The sequence below is a fragment of the Benincasa hispida genome, chromosome 1 (genome assembly GCF_027475165.1).
Source record: "Benincasa hispida cultivar pf3 chromosome 1, pf3_genome.v1.1, whole genome shotgun sequence".
Taxonomy (NCBI): Eukaryota; Viridiplantae; Streptophyta; class Magnoliopsida; order Cucurbitales; family Cucurbitaceae; genus Benincasa; species Benincasa hispida.
In genome coordinates, this window is record NC_143478.1 from 70,189,419 (window position 1) to 70,209,322 (window position 19,904).

The following is a 19,904-nucleotide window of genomic DNA, read 5'->3' on the forward strand; positions in this document are numbered from 1 at the left end:
TCAACTAATACGGAAACTTTGAATATGATTTCTCCTAATCGCCAAACACAACATTTAATACTTTTCTCTTGGCTTGCCATACTTGTCTATAATTGACATTAAACCCATATTGTTTTCTAATTGCTTATTGGAGTAGGATCACAGATACCTTAGGATCAGCTCTAACCATATTTTGGATTTCGATACTCATAAAATTTGAATTAAGTTGTGAATAATCTTGTGTCAATTATGAGTACAAACATGAGTGCTCCCTACAAATATCCCATGAGTTTTACGTCGACATGCCCATAACTTCTAATCACAATCATCCTTCCAATATTTGCATCTACATACCAAATATCTTGATTTGATTCTATGACGACAATCTCATAGTGTTCTGTCATGCAATATTTTTTTTTACAGCCAATTGTAAATCTTCTTTACTGTCAAATAACATTCATTTTTGTATTAAACTAAAATTATCTACACATTTACTCCTTTCCTCCAATGTTGACCCTCGTTCACAGGTAGAATTAGTAATTTCCCAATCTATTTGTGTGGACATCTCTGACGTTACCAACTCAAGATCATGTTCCCCACTTCTATCGTTTCCAAATGATTCATTAAGTTCTACATCGATATCACTGTCTCCATTATTTCCAGGTTCAAGAATGACTAAATATCAGGACGCAACTCAATTTTTTACAATTGTTATAGTTGAAAAAAATATGTTAATACGACAAAAAGTTTGTTTCTTCTTTTAAGTAGTCCAAATAAATTAATACTCCAAACAGTCCAAATATTTTTTTTATGACTAGTCTAAACAGTCCAAATATTTTCTTAAGTCAGCCCAAAAAATCTAAAAAATCTATCCAACTATTTTTCTAAGTCAGTCCAAATATTTTCCAATTGTCACTTACAAAAATTTAAGTTATGATACAACCCAAAAAAATCAGCCCAAAAAATCTAAAAAAATTGACAGTCCAAGTTATGATATTCAACTATAAAAAAAAGTAATCAGCCCAAATATGAGATATATGGAGTATACACTTAAATCAGCCCAAATGAAAACCAAATAGTTTCATATGGATCATATACTTAAATCAGCCCAAATGAAAACAAAATGGTAGATCTATAGAGGAAAATCTATCTTTTACATACAATCTCATATATTGGAAAAAATAAAACAATTTTACCTACACGGAGGGTAGATCAGTGGCAAGAAGGATGGCGGGCGGTAGATCGACAGATGACGAGAATAACTAGATCAGCGGATGGCGATAGTAGTCAGATCGACGATTGTGAGAGAGAAAGGAAGAAAGTTAGATGAGAAGAAAAGGAAGGAGAAGGTCATAGGGTGTATTTGGGACCACACGACTTATGGTAATCGTGGATAAAGTCCATAATTACTTGTTAATGCTTTATGACTGTCCATGTGGCAGTCTGCATGTGCCAGGTGTGACAGATTCACGTGCTCGGTAGGAATTCATGTATCAGACATACAATTTAGTAGTAATCGTGTATTAGGTGCACAATTACACAACTCTATTTTTGCTAATAGTTTCAACCCAACCATATTTTTGTTAATATTTATTAAAATAAAATTGTTTAAAAAAAAATTCTCAATTTTAGAACAAAATTTGTAATATCTCCTCCAAATTTCGAAGAAATTAGAAAACGAATACTTCCAATAGTAGGGCCCAAGCCTTGCTTAGCAGAGGTACCAGACCCAAGTTCACCTCCCCAAAAAAATCCTCTCTTTCACCGTGCTTCGCTCGCTTTCTTCTCCACCAAGCCAGGCCTTCGCCGGAACCCTTTCGACCCCTTCCTTCGTCTCCACTGCGGAGCTCTCGCCGTCCAGCATTACACCTTCCTTTTTCAAACTTTCACCCAGTTGATCTTCGGGTCGGTCGTGTTTCTTCAGAGGTTCGCCTTTTGTTTTTCTTTATTTGCTTCATCAGATTGTGTCTTTTTTTTTTTTTTTTTTTTTTTTTTTTGAATCTGGAAAGTATGGCGTGTTTCATTTCGCTGAGTTACGGGAATTATTACTTGCTTCTTGTGATATGAGCTATTCTTTTGCCTTTGGTTTATACTCCTATCGAATTTGAGAATTGAGATCTTATTCTAGTGTTGCGACAGCTTCTTATTACTCTAGGATCAATGATTCGTTCCTTGTGACTTCAAAGTTTTTGAGTTGAAATTGAATGCTGTGGCGTGATTTGAGATCTGATTCGGTTCTGGAAATGGTTCATGTTGAAGGACACGGCAAGCTGCATTTTTTTTTTCTTTTTTAAAAAAGTCGATTTAAACCCAAGCCAGACCGACACTTAAACCTATTTTAGGGTTTTTATTTTGTCAGCTGACATACGTGTGATTGCTGAACTCCCACACCCACACCAGTTTTTCTTCCTTCCTCAAACGCAGCCACTTGAAGACCTTCGCGCCGGCGATTTGGTTTCTTTCCATTTCTGTTTTTTCTTCTTTTTATGAACATCCATTTCTCTATTTTTTTTTTCTCTCTACTGTTTTTCCCTTTTTTAAACGTATTAGAACTTGAATATTGTTATGACTTATGATGTTGGTATCTATCGTCTGAATTGTATGGTTGTGATTTGTTTTTAAAGGTAACATTTCACAATATGTTTATATACACAATATATATATTTTTGTAAAAGAAAGAATATAACGTCTCCCTGACGGTCTCCCTCACGTGTCGTTTCTACTTATTTGGAAATTAGCATGTCGTTGTGTCGGTATCATGTCGAATTCGTGTATACATGTCGCATGTTAGTGTCTCTGTGCTTCTTAGTCTGTAGTAACATCAATATGCTTAAAAAATATCACATGCTCACCAATGTGTTTCAGAATTTTATCATTTTATTGTGGTTGCCGTTTTTCAAATTGTTGGTCTTGGTATATATTTGCCACGTTTGATTTCATAATCTTAAATTTTCAATCAGATAGATATCTCGTCAATTAAGAATGTTGTTTAATTTTTGTAAATTGCTATAGCATATAGCCTGTTGGTGAAAATATCTTTTATTGTGGCTTCATCCCTTATTTCCTCAATACATAAATGACATTGACTTGAAATGAAGTAAAAGAAAACTTCTTAGTGATTCAAGCAATCATACTCTTTAGTTGAAACAGAGTGTACATATACTCATGAGGAGTTCTTTTATGGGATTGCCTTTTCTCTTTTTTTTCCAAATGCAGGAATGTATAATAATGTTGAAGCCCAGTCTGCAGCTCCAAAACCTCCATCAAGCTCTCAGCCAAATCCATTTGGAAATGCGTTTTATGGTGCCGGATCAGGACTAATTCGAGGTGGACTGGGTGCATATGGAGAGAAAATATTTGGGTCAAGCTCAGAGTATGTTCAAAGCAATGTGAGTACTATTTCCTCTGTAAATTTATCACCATCCAAGATTTATAGTTCAGAAAAGGTTACAAATTTCTATTTACTTTTTATTTTTTTTTTTATTTTTTTTAAGGAAATAACTTTCATGGAGAAAAAATGAATGAACAGAAGGGCATACAAAAAACATCTTTTTTTGTATGAATGTAGCATTTTTTTTTATTTGTTTGTGCATTCAGAAATTTTGTGATTATTGTTTTACACAATAGAAGTCCATAGAATGGTTTGACAAAATTTCCTTTTATCTTTCATATTCCATGTGGCCAGGGGGCATATTAATAATTTCCATGTCTACTGATTACTCTACCCCATAAGGCTTTACGAAACTCCATAAAGAACATTTATACTTAAGCAATTCTACCACCTCTTCTAATATTTGCTTTTATCATTAAGCATCACTCTTTCGTTTGTTTTTCTCCATATACCCAAAAGAGTTCTTCAACTACATTGCACCATAAAGCTCTTCCGTTCTTGAAATTATGGCCACATAGAAAACATCTAACTAGGTTATCCATTGCATCTCTCAGAAAATTCCAAGTTAGGTTGAAGCATTATAAAATAGAGTTCGAACATATGTCTTCAGTCAAGTCCTTAAGCAGCAGTAGATTGTGGGGATCCGGTACCTTGCTTGAGAAGGATATATAAAATCTTATTTAGAAGACAAGATGCCCTAAGAAAGTAAAGCTATTTGTATGGACCCTTTGCTTTGAGAGAGTGATCAAGGCAGAAATTTTATTCAAGCTGTTGTTTGATCTGCCCATAGAAAAATTCCAAGGCCATCTATTATTCATTGTCCCTTCACTATGCAGCTACGACCATTTCCTTCCTCTGATTTTGAAGTTTCTAAGGAACTTGGAGATTCAGTTAAAGAAAAAATGGAGTTATTGTTTTCTGGACTTGGATTGAGAACGGGAAAAAAGAAAAGCCAAGACATTGTGGCTTAATGTGCTGAAAGTTTCGAGTAGGGAGTTTGGTTCTTAAAAATAAAAGAATGTTCAAAGTGTTTTGAGTTTGTTAGAGGTTCTAGATCTAGTTAAATTTCATGTCTCTACCTCTAGTTGGTGTGCATTTTTCAACTCCTTTTGTTACTGCACTTCCTTTCTAATTAACTCAAATTGGGGTGGTTTTCTGCAATACCAATAGGGAGAGGATGGAAAAGATCATTAGCTTTGCACCTAATCAATGAAAATATTTCCTTTCTAAAAGAAAAAAGAAGTAGAAGAAGAAGAAGAAGAGAAGAAAAGAAACTAAAATAAAAGAGAGAAAAAATTCTTTTTGTATATTTTTTTGAACAAGGAACAAACTTTTCATTGACAGAGGAAAAGGAAAAAAAGTGTTCTAGTATACAACCTCCCATAGGGAGAGAGAATAAAATACCCAAAGAAACGACAAAACACCAAAAACACAAGAGCCTGAAAAAACAACTAAAAAGAGGACCCCAAAACACCAAACCAAACAGCAAAAACTACACCAAAATAAGACAACAGAGAGAGACATCATGTAAGAAGACCCAACATTCATAATGCTTCCAATACGTTACTGTTATCCTTGTCTCCTTTCAAGATGTAAATGACTCTCTCTTCATTGTTAAAACCTTACAAGAAAGATGAAGACTTTCTAATGATTTGGGGATTTTAAATTCTTAAGCATGTGGCTAAACTTTTTGGTTCTCATATGATTAAAGGAATTTAGTGTGTTTTTTTTTTTGAAATATAAAAAATAAAATTTTCTTTTTAATTTTTAATTATTATCATTGCAATGGACAGATAAGTAGGTACTTTTCTGATCCCCAATACTACTTCCAAGTGAACGACCAGTATGTTAGAAATAAATTGAAGGTTGTCCTATTTCCATTTCTGCACAGGGTATGTACTAATCTTTTAATTTCTTGTTGATTTTTGTTGTCCTTACTCTCTCCTCCTTACTCCTTGATTATCGTATTGCTTTTGTTTCAGGGCCACTGGACACGAATAACTGATCCAATTGGGGGCAGACTATCGTATAAGCCACCAATTTATGATATCAATGCACCAGACTTGTACATTCCATTCATGGCTTTCGGCACTTATGTTGTTCTTGCAGGCTTCTCACTTGGTCTTCAAGGAAAGTGAGTGCAAATAAGTTTTTGGTGTACCATTATTATAATTTTTTCTTTTAAAGATGAATCCATAATGTCATAGCACAAATGAAAATATTTACAACCGGACCAAAAAAGCGACAAAACAAAAGGAGCGAAAAAAAGAAAAAACTAACTGTTATGGATAATTGGAAAAGGATAAGTATGACATCTTTTTGTCATAAACACCCAAAGGGAAGTTTCAAACTTAACCGTAAGCCAAACTCTCTTAGGATATCTCCAGGCTTGGTTTATCTTGATCCAAATGTTCCACAAAATAGCCTTCCTCATAAGGTTGCCTTGTTCATAGGTTAGTTCAAACCTCTCATGTGCTTGAGCCAAACACAAAATAGCATCTCCTCTCCCAAATTGAGATAGTGACATTACTACTCTTAAACACATGGTCCAATCTCTTACATTTACACAAAATGATCTCTGTGAAGGAGATGGGAATTGGGAAGTAACCAACACACGTCAATTTCAACTTCTCTTTCTGAGCCACTTTCATAAGTACTGACTATCTTATCTTTATGCTGAAAGGTCCAAAACAGTTTGGACTCTCTTCACTTAGCTATTATAAGTACAGACTATATTTAAACTAATATTTAAACCGAAAGGTCCCAAACAGTTTGAAAGAAAAAGGAGTACTAGATAGAAAATCACCTATTGCCTTAGAGCGTTAGGTTAGGCTGTACAGGAAATGTAACAATCAATCAAGATGATATGGTATCTCATTGCAAAATCTCATATTACCTAGCATAAACATGGGTCCAACAGTCTCTGTACCACCCCCACTATGTGAGCCCCTTCCTCGACAATTGCTTATATTCTATAGGTTGTACATTTGAGTTCATGGGTTCTAATATTCTATAGGTTATATTATACTTCTCTGTCCTTAAGTTCGAGGGAGATGAAATTTCTCAAGATTTATGCCAGCAGAAAGAGGAATTCTTCTATTTTGAGATCTATCTTTCTGTTTTTCTCTTTAGTGGTTCTATTTGTTTGGTTTGTTCAGCGTTCTCTTGTTGCGGAGGTTTCTTTTTCGTATTTTGTAGTTTCTTTGGTGTTCTGTTGGATTCTATTTCTTACTCCCTTGTGGAGTTTGTATCTTTGAGCATTAATCTCTTTTCATTTATTCAATGAAAAGTTTTACTAACTTTATGTTGGGCCGGTAAAGCTATTTGCTTTTGGGAAGATAAATGGTGTGTCTCTCAACCCGTGGCTCTCAAATTCCCTAATATTTACTCCTTGTCTTACAAGGAGGAGGCTAGGGTGGCGGATTGCTGGTGTGCCTCAAATCACTTGTGGGACTTGGGCCTAGGAATATCTTTGACAGAGAAATGGATGATGTTGTGGTGCTTTTACAGATCCTTCATTTCTGGTCTCCCTAAGGGGACTTTGACAAACTTAAATGGAAGATTGATGTCTTGGGGAATTTTACCACAAAGGCTACTTTTTTAAATATTATGATACAGTCCCTGCATACTACCTTCCCGCTGGTTGACCTTGTTTGGAAGCTCAAAATTCCCGAAAAAGTCGGGTTCTTCCTTTGGTCTCTTGCTTATAGATGTCTAAATACTAACGACAAGCTGCAAAGGAAGCTAAAAAATAGCTCTCTTTCCCCCTCAATCTGTTGCCTTTGTATGAAAGACGAGGAGTCTTTGGACCATATTTTCTTACACTGTGATTATGCTTCCAAAGGGTGGTCAAATATATTTAGCATTTTTGGGTGGCAGTGCTGTCTTCCAAAAAAGGTGGATGATTGGCTTTTAGATGGGCTTGACAACTATGCTTTTTGCGGTAAAGGAAAGATTCTTTAGAGATGTGCCACTCGGTCTCTTCTTTGGTGTCTTTGGAAGGAAAGATAGTAGAATTTTTGATGATAAGACTTTTTCTGTTGATTCTTTTTGGACTTTTGTTCAACATACAACCTCTTGGTGGTGCACAAATTACACTAAGTTATTTTGTAATTACAGCCTTTTGATGATTTTTAACAATTGGAAGACCTTCCCGTATTAGTTTGTTAGGTTCCTACCCCCTATACTTAGTACAATCCAACAATACAACAACCACAGTAATGACCAGCAAAACAGAACAACAATCTCTGTTACAAGATTTATTAATAACAGAGAATAATCAAAAGCTTACACTGAAAACAAAGGGCATAATAATGGAATAAAAGGACAACAATAAAAGGACAATAATGAGAGCAGAAGAACTAGCCAATTCGAGAGGGCTAGAAATCTCTCCTTTAAAAGCTGCGGTAGCTTTTCCCAAAATGTTCCCTGCTTTCCCTCAGCCTCCCTCCATTCTGTTTATAGCCCAGCTCAGTGGTCCTTCCTTGTATCATCTCTTTCCTCACGGTTATTTCCTCCTTCCACAATCTTTGGTGTAATTCCTCTTCTACCCTTCCTCTTATAGGGGTGTATGATTGGAGGCTTAACAATACCGCCCTCCTCGCAATGCACCTTATCCTCAAGGTGGAGTTGAGGAAATTGTTCCTTCATTAAGTACACCAACTCCCATGTTACTTCACTCTCCAGCAATCCTTTCCACTTCACTAACCATTCATTTGCAGCTAATTCCCCGTTCCAACGTATTCCCAAAATGAATTTAGGAACCACCTGCAACTCCCACTCTTCAGTTAATGCTGGGGAATATTGTTGCATTTTGATTTGCTCACCCAATTTCTTCTTTAACTGGGATATATGGAACATGTGTATATTTGCCCCAGGTGGTAATTCTAGCTTGTATGCCACCTCTCCAATCTGCTCCAACACACGATAAGGACCATAGAGTTTTAGGGCTAATTTTTCACATCTTTTCCTTGCTAAAGAGCGCTGTTGGTAAGGCCAAAGTTTCAAAAGCACTTCATCTCCCACTTCAAATTGTAATTCTCTCCTATTCAAATCAACTTGCTTCTTCATTCGGTTCCTTGCCACCACTAGGTGTTTTTTCAAGGCATTCAAAGCTGTATCTCTTGCCATTAGTTGTTGTTCCACCAAATCATTTGAAGTTTTGTTCTCCCCATATGATACTAAAGGTGGGGTTTTCTTCCAAACATTGGCTGATATGGAGTGGATTTAATTGAAGAATGGAAAGTGGTTGGTGTTGTACCAAAGTTCAGCCCAAGGAATCCACTTACTCCATTTCGATGGTTGCTCATTACAAAAACACCTCAAATAAGTCTCTAAACATCGGTTTACCCTTTCAGTCTGGCCATCCGTTTGAGGGTGAAATGCTGTGCTCCTCCTCAATACCATTCCCATCATGGAAAATAATTCCTTCCTGAAATAGCTAAGAAAAATCTTATCTCGATCTATCACTATTGATTTTGGAACTTCGTGACCACCTCTTGAATGAAAACCTCTGCCACTTGCTTAACCGAAAAAGGATGTTTTAAACGCACAAAGTGAGCATACTTACTAAGCTTGTCTACTACCACCATGATTGAATCGAATCCTTCTAACTTGGGTAATCCTTCCACAAAATCCATAGTGAGGTTGTCCCAATTCTGTTTTGGAATGGGTAATGGTTGCAACAACCTAGCTAGTTTCAGAGCTTTTGTCTTGTTTCGTTGGCAAGTTTCACAATGCTCCACATATCTCTTGACATCGGCCTTCATTCCTTGCCACAATAATTCCCCGGACATTCTTTTATAGGTCCGAAGAAAACTTGAACGTCCTCCCAACACCGAATCGTGAAAGGTGTGCAAAAGTGAGGGTATTAAAGTGGAGTGTTTTGAGAGCACCAGCCTTCCTTTATAAGTTTCTTGTGAATCCATTGATAATTTGGTTTTCCCTCAGGATCTTTCTGTAGTTTCGCTATAATAGCATGTAGGTTGTCATCTTCCTGAACCTCTTTTAGAACTAGATCTACGTCCAACAATGCTGGAGTAGTTAACACCATTAGTTCCTCAGGTAATCGAGATAATGCATCGGCAACTTTGTTCATAAGGCCGGGTTGATACAAGATTTCAAAATCATATCCCATCAACTTGGTTAACCACTTCTGAAATTGAGGCTGCACCCCCCTATGCTCAATTAGGAATTTCAACGCCTTTTGATTTGACACCACAGTGAACTTATTGCCCAATAGGTAATGTCTCCATTTCTGAACCGCTAGAACTACCACCATTAATTCACATTCATAGATAGATTTCTCTTATGCTTGAAGAGATAGTGTCTGGCTGAAGTATGCAATCGTTCTTGAGTTTTGAGTAAGAATGGCCCCTAGCCCAAACCTAGATGCATCCGTTTCTATTATGATGGAGAGTGAAAAATCTGGTAAGGCTAACACTGGTATGGTTGACATGGCTTGTTTCAATTCCTCGAACGCTTGGTTGGCCTGATCATTCCAATGGAAGGCGTTTTTCTGAAGTAATTGGGTTAGGGGCACTGCAATCTGCTCATATTTTTGCACAAACCTCTGATAGTATCCCGTGAGGTCGAGAAAACCTCGTAGTTTTGTTACATTGGTTGGTCGGGGCCATTGTATCATTGCCTTCCCCTTATCTCCGTCAGCTTCCACCCCCTCTTGTGAGACCGAATGGCCTAGATATTGAATTCTGGGATGATAGAATGTGCACTTCTTTTTGTTTGCAAATAGTTTATGATCCCTCAAGACATTGAAGACCATGGCTAAATGTGTTTCATGGGTGGTAATATCGGGTCTGTAGATCAGAATGTCGTCTAAGAAAACCAATATGAATCTCTTGAGAAATGGCCCAAAGATCTGGTTCATTAGTGATTGAAAAGAAATTGGTGCGTTTGTCGACTCGAAGGCATTACTAGAAACTCATAGTGCCCTTCATGTGTCCGAAAGGCTGCCTTCTCTACGTCCCTTTCTTTCATTCGTATTTGGTGATGCCCGGATCTTAGATCCAACTTTGAATATACTGCCGAACCATGGAGCTCATCAAATAGTTCCTCAATAATCGGAATGGGAACTCTGTCTGCAATAGTAATCTGATTTAACTTTCGGTAATCAACACAAAATCTCCATCCTCTATCTTTCTTCTTTACTAGTAAAATCGGGCTCGAGTAGGGGCTACGACTTGGCCTTATAATCCCTGCGTTTAGCATTTCATCAATGAGTTTTTCAATTTCTGCCCGTATTTGTAGGGTTTTACGTTAACTGGGGGTTGTCCTAATGATTTGATGATCGATCTCCCTCTTTGGTGGAAGTTCTATTGGTGTTATGAATATATCTTCGTTTTCCTCAAGTAGAGATTGAATCATCATTGGCAGTATCTCTTCCTCACGATCTCTGTTTTCTTCAACCACCTCTCGATTATCTGTTATCTATACATTCTGAAACTCAATCAAGAATCCTTGATCTTTTTCCTCCCAAACTTTAGCTAAAGCCTTCAACAATATTTCTGAACGGGTCAGAGAAGGGTCTCCTTTCAAGGTCACGATTCGGTCTTCCTCGGTAAAACTCATTGTCAACGATGCCCAATGAAACCCCATAAACCCCGTGGTAAAAAGCCACTGCATTCCAAACACTATATCCATCTTTTTCAGGTCTATCAGAAGGAAATCAGCTGTGATAACCAATCCTTAAAGTTTTTATATGACTGATTTACGTACCTTTACCTTGTATTTTGTCACCATTTCCTATCAGCACCCTATATTTACCTGTAGGTGTTATGGACAGCTTCATCTCATCGATTAATTTTTTGTGAAAGAAGTTCTGAGTTGCTCTATAATCGATTAAGATGATCACTTATTTTTCTCCCATGGAGGTGTCGTTACGATCGAGGATGGAATTCTCAAAGCAATGGACGATGAAATTGAGAGCCTATTAGCACCCTATACTTACCTGTAGGTGTCCTTCATCTCATCGATTAATTTTTGGTGAAAGAAGTTATGAGTTGCTCTATAATCGATTAAGACGATCACTTCTTTTTCTCCCATGGCCCCTCATTGCTTTGAGAATTCCATCCTCGATCGTAACGACACCTCCATGTTTTCAATTACTTCAACCAAATTCAACTCAGGTCCTTCTAGGTCTTCTTCGCTCCCAGATTCATCCCCTAAGTCGTCCTCATTCGTAATAAATAACATTAACTCCCGATTCTCCCTAACCTTGCAACGATGGCTGATCGATTACTTCTCATTACAACGAAAGTAGAGCCCCTTCTCCAATCGTTTCGAGTACTCACTATCAGATAGTCGTTTCACCGGAGGGTCTTTCTTCACGGCATTTCTCTTGACGGGAATGGTTATTTGCTTGGTCGCTTTTGTTTCCGTTCCCATAGTTTTCCTCATCCCAATATCAACTTTGTTCCCCGATTGGGCCTCTCTTTTCTCCGGCCTATTAATACCCAGCTCAGTAAGAGCCAACTTAAGGGCCATGTTTCGGTCGCTGATGAGTTGGGCCTCCCTCATGTTGGCGTCCAAGCCCACTGGATGACGATTATCACTTTGACTCTAATCGACGACTCTAGCCCATTCAGAAAAGCATTGACGAGAACATCCTTTGCCATCTCCAGTAATAGCGCAGAATAGGTGACGAACTTCTTAACGTAATCCGCATAGCTGCCGTCCTACTTGATTCTCAGTAATCTGGCTTCGAGGCTTCCTTTGGTTGTGGGTCGGTAGTGTTAAAAAATTCTTCGTTTTAGTTCTTCCCAAGTATCAATCGATTTTTGGTTATGGCTCCACCTGAAGCAGTCCACCTTGTCGGGCGTGAAGCTCACCATAGCTACCTTCACTTTTTCCAGATCGTTGAGTTCATGGATTTCAAAATAGTGCTCGACTCTGTAAACCTAGGATTCTAGATTCTCTCCATTAAAGATCAGTGTCTCCAGACGTTTGTATTTATTCTTGTCTGCACCTCCGATCCCCTGAGTCTGAGTCGATTCCACTTTTTCCATTTTTCCTTTCAACTTGATTCGAGATCCGTCTGCCATGCCTGATTCTTCGTTCTTCTTGGTCGAACTACTCTTTCTAACATCTTCCATTAGCATTTCCACACTCTTGCAGAGGCCCAGAATCAGGTCCTTCATCCCTGCAATCTCCTTCTCGGTAGCTTCTACCCATTATTCAATTTGCTTCTGTGCCATTTGCCTTGTTTGCCCCAGGATTGTAACGGCTTTGATACCAATTTGTTAGGTTCCTACCCCCTGTACTCAGTACAATCCAACAATACAACAACCACAGTGATAACCAGCAAAACAAAGCAACAATCTCTGTCACAAGATCTATTAATAACAGAGAATAATAAAAAGCTTACATTGAAAACAAAGAGCTTAACAATAGAATAAAAGGACAACAAGAAAAGGACAATAATGAGAGCAGAAGAACTAGCCAATTCGAGAGGGCTAGAAATCTCTCCTTTAAAAGTTGCGGTAGCTTTTCCCAAAATGTTCCCTGCTTTCTCTCAGCATCCCTCCATTCTGTTTATAGCTCAGCTTAGTGGTCCTCCCTTGTATCGTCTCTTTTCTCACGGTTATTTCCTCCTCCCACAATCTTTGGTGTAATTCCTCTTTTACCCTTCCTCTTATAGGTGTGTATGATTGGAGGCTTAACATAGTCTTCCGGGGAGGGGTCCTCTCAACCCCTTACCCTTAGACTGCTCATTTTGGTTGGAATATATTTGTTTGTTTCCTTAAAAAAAAAAAAAAATGAAAAGTTTTGTCTTTGGTTCAAAAAGACTTTTCAGTCTCAAGATGATGGAGTCAGTCAACGAAGTAATTACAAAAATAACCTATGCTATGCTGAGCACTCTACTTAAAGGCAGTAATAGTATTTTGTACAAAATCACAAAAGAAAGTAAAAGAAGATTCTTGTCTGAGAAAACTATATTCATTTCCTTTCAAAGAGGCCAGAGGATAGCTCTGACTGCATTCATCAATATAACTCTTGCTTTGTCTTTAAAGAACCATCCAGAAAGAACTTCAGCCAGCCATCTATCCACCAACTTTGTTTGGCACTCCTGCCAATCGAAGAGATCCCCAAAGAAATTCCACACGCGAGATGTGAAGTCACAGTGAAGTAAAAGCTGGGAGAGAGTTTCCTCACTTCTGGAGAAGAACATAGAAAAAACGTTGGGGGAGATGCATTAGGTAGAAAACCTTCTTTGAGCCTCTACCCAAGGTGTTGATGCTGCTAAGAGAAGTAGTCCACGAGAACTCTTTGGAATTCTAACATCCCAAATCTGGTTACACAGACTTAGCACTCCTTTTCTCTTGGAGAGCTTCCAAAGCAGATTTAACTGAGAACAAGCTCGGACTTCCTTTCTACTGCACAAGAAATTCTCCCTTCGTGAAAGAGTGACCTGCTACAGAAGCACAGAAAGGTTGGACCATTTTGATACTTAAATTCATTTTCTTGGAGAAGAAAATGCTTCAACAGAAAACAAATGTCAAAAGTAAAATCTTTCTAGAAATTCAATTTTCCATTAGGAGTGCATATTTGTTTTCAATCTAAATGAACTGTAAAAGAATAAGTGCATTTTTCAATATTTGCAAATTCTAAGCATGGAATATGGATTGCCATGTTTTTTTCCATTCCGTTATTGCCTTCCTCTTCCTTTTCCCTAAAGTGGAGTAACATCCAAAAGTCCTAGAATTGGATGCTGACGCCGGATATGCAATAAGGTTGATGGGCAATCACAATCTTCCTTTCAATTAATAGATAGATACGATATCCTTTTCTTGAAATAGAAACAAGGCTCTTCATTGATGAAATGAAAAGAGACTAATGCTCGAAGTACAATGAGATAGAGTAAGATAAAGTAAATACAACCAATGCCAAGTAAAGCATATACAATCAAATACAGCCCATAATGGAACAAATTGACTCTTTGATTGAAACTCCAAAAACCATTGTATCTGAAACTAAGAGAACAAATAACCATGTGATGAGGACAACTATTACGAGATAATCCAAGGGAGAGAGCCAGCTTCATCTTCAACAAAACTGATAATATAGCCAACGACCCCTAAAACCAAAGCCATAAGAGGAGATCAAAATGACTAGTGCAATTGGAGAACCACAACGTCTTAAAACAACCGTAACCAATTAGATAGAGGAAACCAAGAACTTGGAGAGGGGACGACCAAGAAGCCAGAAAAGTCCATCCTTCAACTTTGACAACTTGGTAACAAAGCCACCTTAAAATTTGAAAGAAAGCTGAAAAATCATTCCTTCTTTAACTACAAAGAGACAAACTTGATGTAGTTTATGCAAACAAAAGCTCCAAAGAAAAACTCCTTGATATTCCTGTTCTCAAGTCCAAACGGAGAGACAACTGCACTACCAAGATACACTAGCCCATGCAAAGGCTAACCCAATAATCAGGCCACAAAATTCTGAAGAGGAATGCCTCTCCAGAACGTCCCCAAGCTTCCACACTAATCCAATTGATGGTGAGGGGGACTGCCTTGGGTAACTTATCCTGTAGTTTCCACAGTGGCATCAGCTATTATTTACAAATTTGAGACTGGTTGTTGCTGATTATATTGGTGATGTGCACATATGTTCTCAAGGCCATGTATGTTACCTTGAGAACGTAACCCATGGGCCTACCGCCAAATCCATAATCAACAAATGCGATCCGCAATATTGCGGAACTTTGATCTACTTATCTTTGTCAGAAACCCTTCTATAGCATATCTCAACTACAACTACATATTCACAAATAATCAAGATGGTTTTTTAATTATTATCATTCTCCTAAAATGATTGTAGATTTACTCCAGAAGCTTTGAGTTGGTTGTTCATCAAGGGATTGCTAGGTTGGTTTATGCAAGTCATGCTGCTTAAAGTAACGCTATTATCATTGGGAAGTGGGGAGGCACCATTTCTCGATATTGTTGCATATGCTGGATACGCGTTTACCGGACTCTGTCTGGCTGCTATCGGAAGAATATCGTTGAAATACTCTTACTATTTTCTGATGCCATGGACGGCCTTATGCATGGGAATATTCTTGGTGAAAACGATGAAGAGAGTACTATTTGCAGAGGTGAGGAGTTATGATTCAAGCAGGCATCACTATCTATTACTCTTTATTGCTTTGGCTCAGTTCCCACTTTTCACTTGGCTTGGCAATGTAAGTGTCAATTGGCTTATATAAGTGCAGTGTTCTTGTACCTCTTTTTTTATTAGAAGCATGTCCTTAGCCACTTAGCCTTATGAGAAGAGATCAACAAATAACTGCTTCTGTCTAGTTTTACCATTGTAAAAGTTCTTTGTATTGGTTTCTTCTACTGTTCATCAGAGTTTCAGTATATTTCTTTTGACATCCCTGAAGAATTATGTACTGGCCCCAAAAGAAACATAGGAGTAACATGGAGCGCTTTCTTGTATTCCATACTGCTTATGATAAGCAAGTGTCATGGCTTCTTGCTGGGTGGTTTGAAATTAACCTGGTTAAATTACAACTTTAGCTTATGAACTTTGAAATTTGTGTCTATTTAGTTCAATGTCTTATAGATCATTAAACTTTTAATTTTATATCTAATAAAGCTGTAACAAATTTGCAATTTTAAAAAATTAATTGATATATTAGATATAGATTTAAATGATGTATAATAGAACTCTAAATTTTTAATTTTACCTTTAGTGGAACCGTTGCCGTTGGATTTGAAAAATTCAAAAGCTCAAGCATTCAATTTCTACTCTTGAAAGTTTGGGGATGGGGATTGAATAGGCGGTCTATGGATCTCCATTTTCGAATATTGAAAATCAAGATTTTTTTGGGACAAATTTGAAAATTTAGTATGATATCCATATATATAGATATAGTTTGAATAGTCTTTTAAATAGGTTTTCAAAAATAATGATCTACATTCCGAAGCTACTTTAAAAAGTTGTAGGGAAATTGTTATAAAGGGTAAAAATATCAAACTATTTATACATGTAGCAAAAGAAGCAGAAACCGCAAATCTGTTTTGATTTTTTCAAAATTTCCAAAGTGACTTTTTACATTTGAACTTAGTGCGCACGTATTGATCAGCAATTTCTTCTTCATCGACAACTGGATCATCAGAGTTCTTCATTTTTAAATTTCATCGTGTTGACCATCAGTGATAGACAATGATAAAATACTATTATACTTTATGAGACAATGATCTATCATTGTTTCTAGTGGTTTAATAGAATAAAAATTCTAATTAACATTTGGGAATTAGGAAAACTAATCTATTAGAGCAATAAAACTATAAATAAAGTACCATTTTCTCTTTTTAATAGAGTAACAACAAAACTATAAACTGATCTATTAAACTAAATGGAAAACTCATTTGTCAGCAACAAAACAAAACTATAAAGAGAGTAAGATTTCAAATCTAAACACGAAACTAAAAATTTAGTTCCATCTAATGATAGAGAGTAATAGAATACTATCACGGTCTATCATTAATATAGACAATGACAATGATCTATCCTGTCTAGGCAACTATATATCAGGAACCATCTCTAAGCATAATATTATACGACAAACAATGATAGTAATCTATCAGTATCTATCACTGATATACACTGATAAACTACTATAAGATAGACATTGATAGTAGTCTATCAGTGTCTATCACTCAATGATAAATAGTGGTAGAACACTATCACTTTAACCTACTATTAAGTTTTTTTTTTCCACTCCTTATCACTATTTCAACCTTCTATCAGCAACTGTGTATTAGCAAGAAAACATTATCTACGAGCAATGATAATTATCTATCATCAACAAAACTATAAACTCATCTATCAACAACAAAATTGTAAAGAGAGTAATATTTTAAAACTAAACACAAAATTAGAAGTTTAGTTCTTCATAATTCTATCAGCAACAAAACATGTTAAACTAAACAGTTTCTTAGCCTAGTAAACACACTATTACTCTTTATCGACTTACTCTCTAAACCTCAGATCTCGAGGTTGATGATATAAGTTCATACCAGTTGGGCTATGTTCATGTTGGTTTTATATATACATATATACATATATACATACATATATACATACATAGATACATATACATACATATATACATACATATACATATATACATACATATATACATACATATACATATATACATACATACATATACATATATACATACATACATATACATATATACATACATACATATACATATATACATACACATATATACATACATACATATACATATATACATACACATATATACATACATACATATACATACATATACATACATATACATACATATATACATACATATACATACATACATACATATACATACATACATACATATATATATACATACATATATATATATATATCTATTTTGAAATCTTTATTTTCACCAATATATATAATTGACCAACAACATATCCATACAGACAAAAAGATGTCAAATTTCTATTAAAATTAAAATTACAACATAGATTATTTGTTTTTTTAGATCTAGCCAATCTTAATTATAGAGTGATAAAGCACACAACTTAATCTCCTAGTGTGTGAGATTTTATAGTCATACAATGAGAATTTACTAACTAGCTAGATGAGTTTAGTGTCGTCTCTTTGTTTCTAAATGATGGCATAAAACACCTCACTGTCATAAAAACCATTGATGGCAGACTTATTGTGAGCCTATAAACCCTAATTCCAAGCTTCCTTTTAGCCATGTCTTCACGAATGCCTCCAACCATTCGACTAGTTGATCTATTGAGCTCTTTCATCGACCTCTTCATCTTTCCTTTCAAGCCATCATCTCTTCCATATCCATTGGAGAAGTTATAGCTTTTCAAAAATGCCCGTCGTGCATGCCAGAAATCTCGATCGTGACGACGCAAATTTGCTTCATCACCTTGCATTGCATGCACCTGCATGTGAACGAAGTCAAGAAGAGATGAGTACATTATACTGTAGATGTATGATGATATGAGTATGATGTCAATTATAAGCTGACATCATAATAAACTGTCATTGTATATGATGACATGAATTTCGATGTTAGTTATAAACCACTATTGTAAGTAACTATTGTCGTATATATATGACGATGGAGATTTGATGGAGATTCTAATAAACCCCCATCCAATTTGGCATCTTACCCTATGATGAGACCTGTAAAAGATAGCGGTTTGTAATCTGTCATCGTATACATATGATGTCAATTTAACATTTGACATCGTAAGTCAAAATTGTTGTAGTGGCAACATCATATATATGTAAATTAAAGCAGAGATTAAAGGTTGACTATAATACCTTAATCAGTTGAACTATATACTTTGGATGGCGAGATGTTGGTATGTCACTAAATGAATATGAAATCTCCATATATATATATATATATATAATGAGAGAGAATATTACTCAATGCCATGGTAAACTTCTCTCTTATTTTTATAATAATTGTTTAGGTTGGTAAACCAAAGGGCATTTTTGGCCTTGTGTGGTTGTAACTTCTTATCTCTCTTCTTTATCTGTGGCTGACTTCTCAAACACTCAAATGGAGAAATGATAAAGTGGGTTAGGTTTGGTTTAGGTTAGTTAAGAGTGGTGTAACCAAATTTCTGACCTCTCATAATCATGTAGTTAATTGAAATCTGCTCAAATAATGCAATTTGATAATATTTAAGAAGTGGGGTTTGTCACATTTTTAATATTCTTCAATATACTCATAAGATGTGAAAGATATATCTGCATTAGCTTGAAGAATAATAGATCATGAACACTAGATGTCACACTCTTCCCTTTGGGTGCAAATGATGCTTTCCTTATTCCAATCATGATGATGAGAATTGGGAATTTATATTAATGCATATATATATATGTTTTGAGTTATAACATGTTAAATTATGAATATTTTTAACTACCTTTTTAAATTTTTTTTTTTTCAATTTGCTTGTCAAATTAATAAAATATACAGTTGACATGATTGCAACGTAAGAGAATACGACTGATATATAATTTCATCTATGTCAGTAGACAACGGTCTAGTTATTATTTTATTACGTTAAAGTTTAATTTTGAGATCATTTTTAGAATCATTTTACAAATTTGGAAGATAAAAAAGACTGACTTGAAACTCTAAAGACCAAATAGTGTAGATTTTTGTCAAAATATTAGAAGAGAGTAATCTCATATCTTAAAGGTTCAAGAAAGTGATGGGCTCCAAATACTATAAAAGAAGTCTATGACCTTCTTAGTCGTTTCAAATCATCTAAACTAAAAACATTTAAGCTTGCTATACCAATTGTCTAGTTAAACTTTGAGAGAATATTTGTAATTTGGGTAACAAGGGAAATTTTGTCTGATTGTAAATTTTTCACGTAGTAAAATTTCTTTATGATTTCGTGACTTTTCTTCAGTTTTGGAGCTTTGCAAGTAAATACTTGTATTTGTTTTTAGTATATATTGTAGATGCAACATTATTTGAACTTCTACA

At 35.9% G+C, this 19,904-nt stretch overlaps 1 protein-coding gene and 1 long non-coding RNA gene across 3 annotated transcripts; one reads left to right on the top strand and one right to left on the bottom strand.

The window, feature by feature from the left end:
• Positions 1 to 1,642: 1,642 nt before the first annotated feature.
• On the top strand, positions 1,643 to 15,928 carry LOC120084495 (uncharacterized). Of its 2 annotated transcripts, XM_039040292.2 has the most exons (5): positions 1,643 to 1,905; positions 3,196 to 3,368; positions 5,164 to 5,262; positions 5,353 to 5,504; positions 15,212 to 15,928. In XM_039040292.2, the coding sequence occupies exons 2-5, from the start codon at positions 3,198 to 3,200 to the stop codon at positions 15,597 to 15,599; spliced, it is 810 nt and encodes a 269-aa protein (XP_038896220.2). In that variant the 5' UTR covers positions 1,643 to 1,905; positions 3,196 to 3,197; the 3' UTR covers positions 15,600 to 15,928. The 2 variants fall into 2 exon arrangements, with proteins under 2 accessions (XP_038896220.2, XP_038896224.2); XM_039040296.2 differs by lacking the exon at positions 5,164 to 5,262 and having other exon boundaries at positions 1,677 to 1,905.
• A 1,920-nt stretch (positions 15,929 to 17,848) lies between these two features.
• Positions 17,849 to 18,776, bottom strand: LOC150038679 (uncharacterized). Its single transcript, XR_016525346.1, has 2 exons — positions 18,722 to 18,776; positions 17,849 to 18,336 (listed from the first exon to the last, which is right to left on the bottom strand). It is a non-coding gene; the product is annotated as an uncharacterized LOC150038679 (long non-coding RNA).
• Positions 18,777 to 19,904: the final 1,128 nt, after the last annotated feature.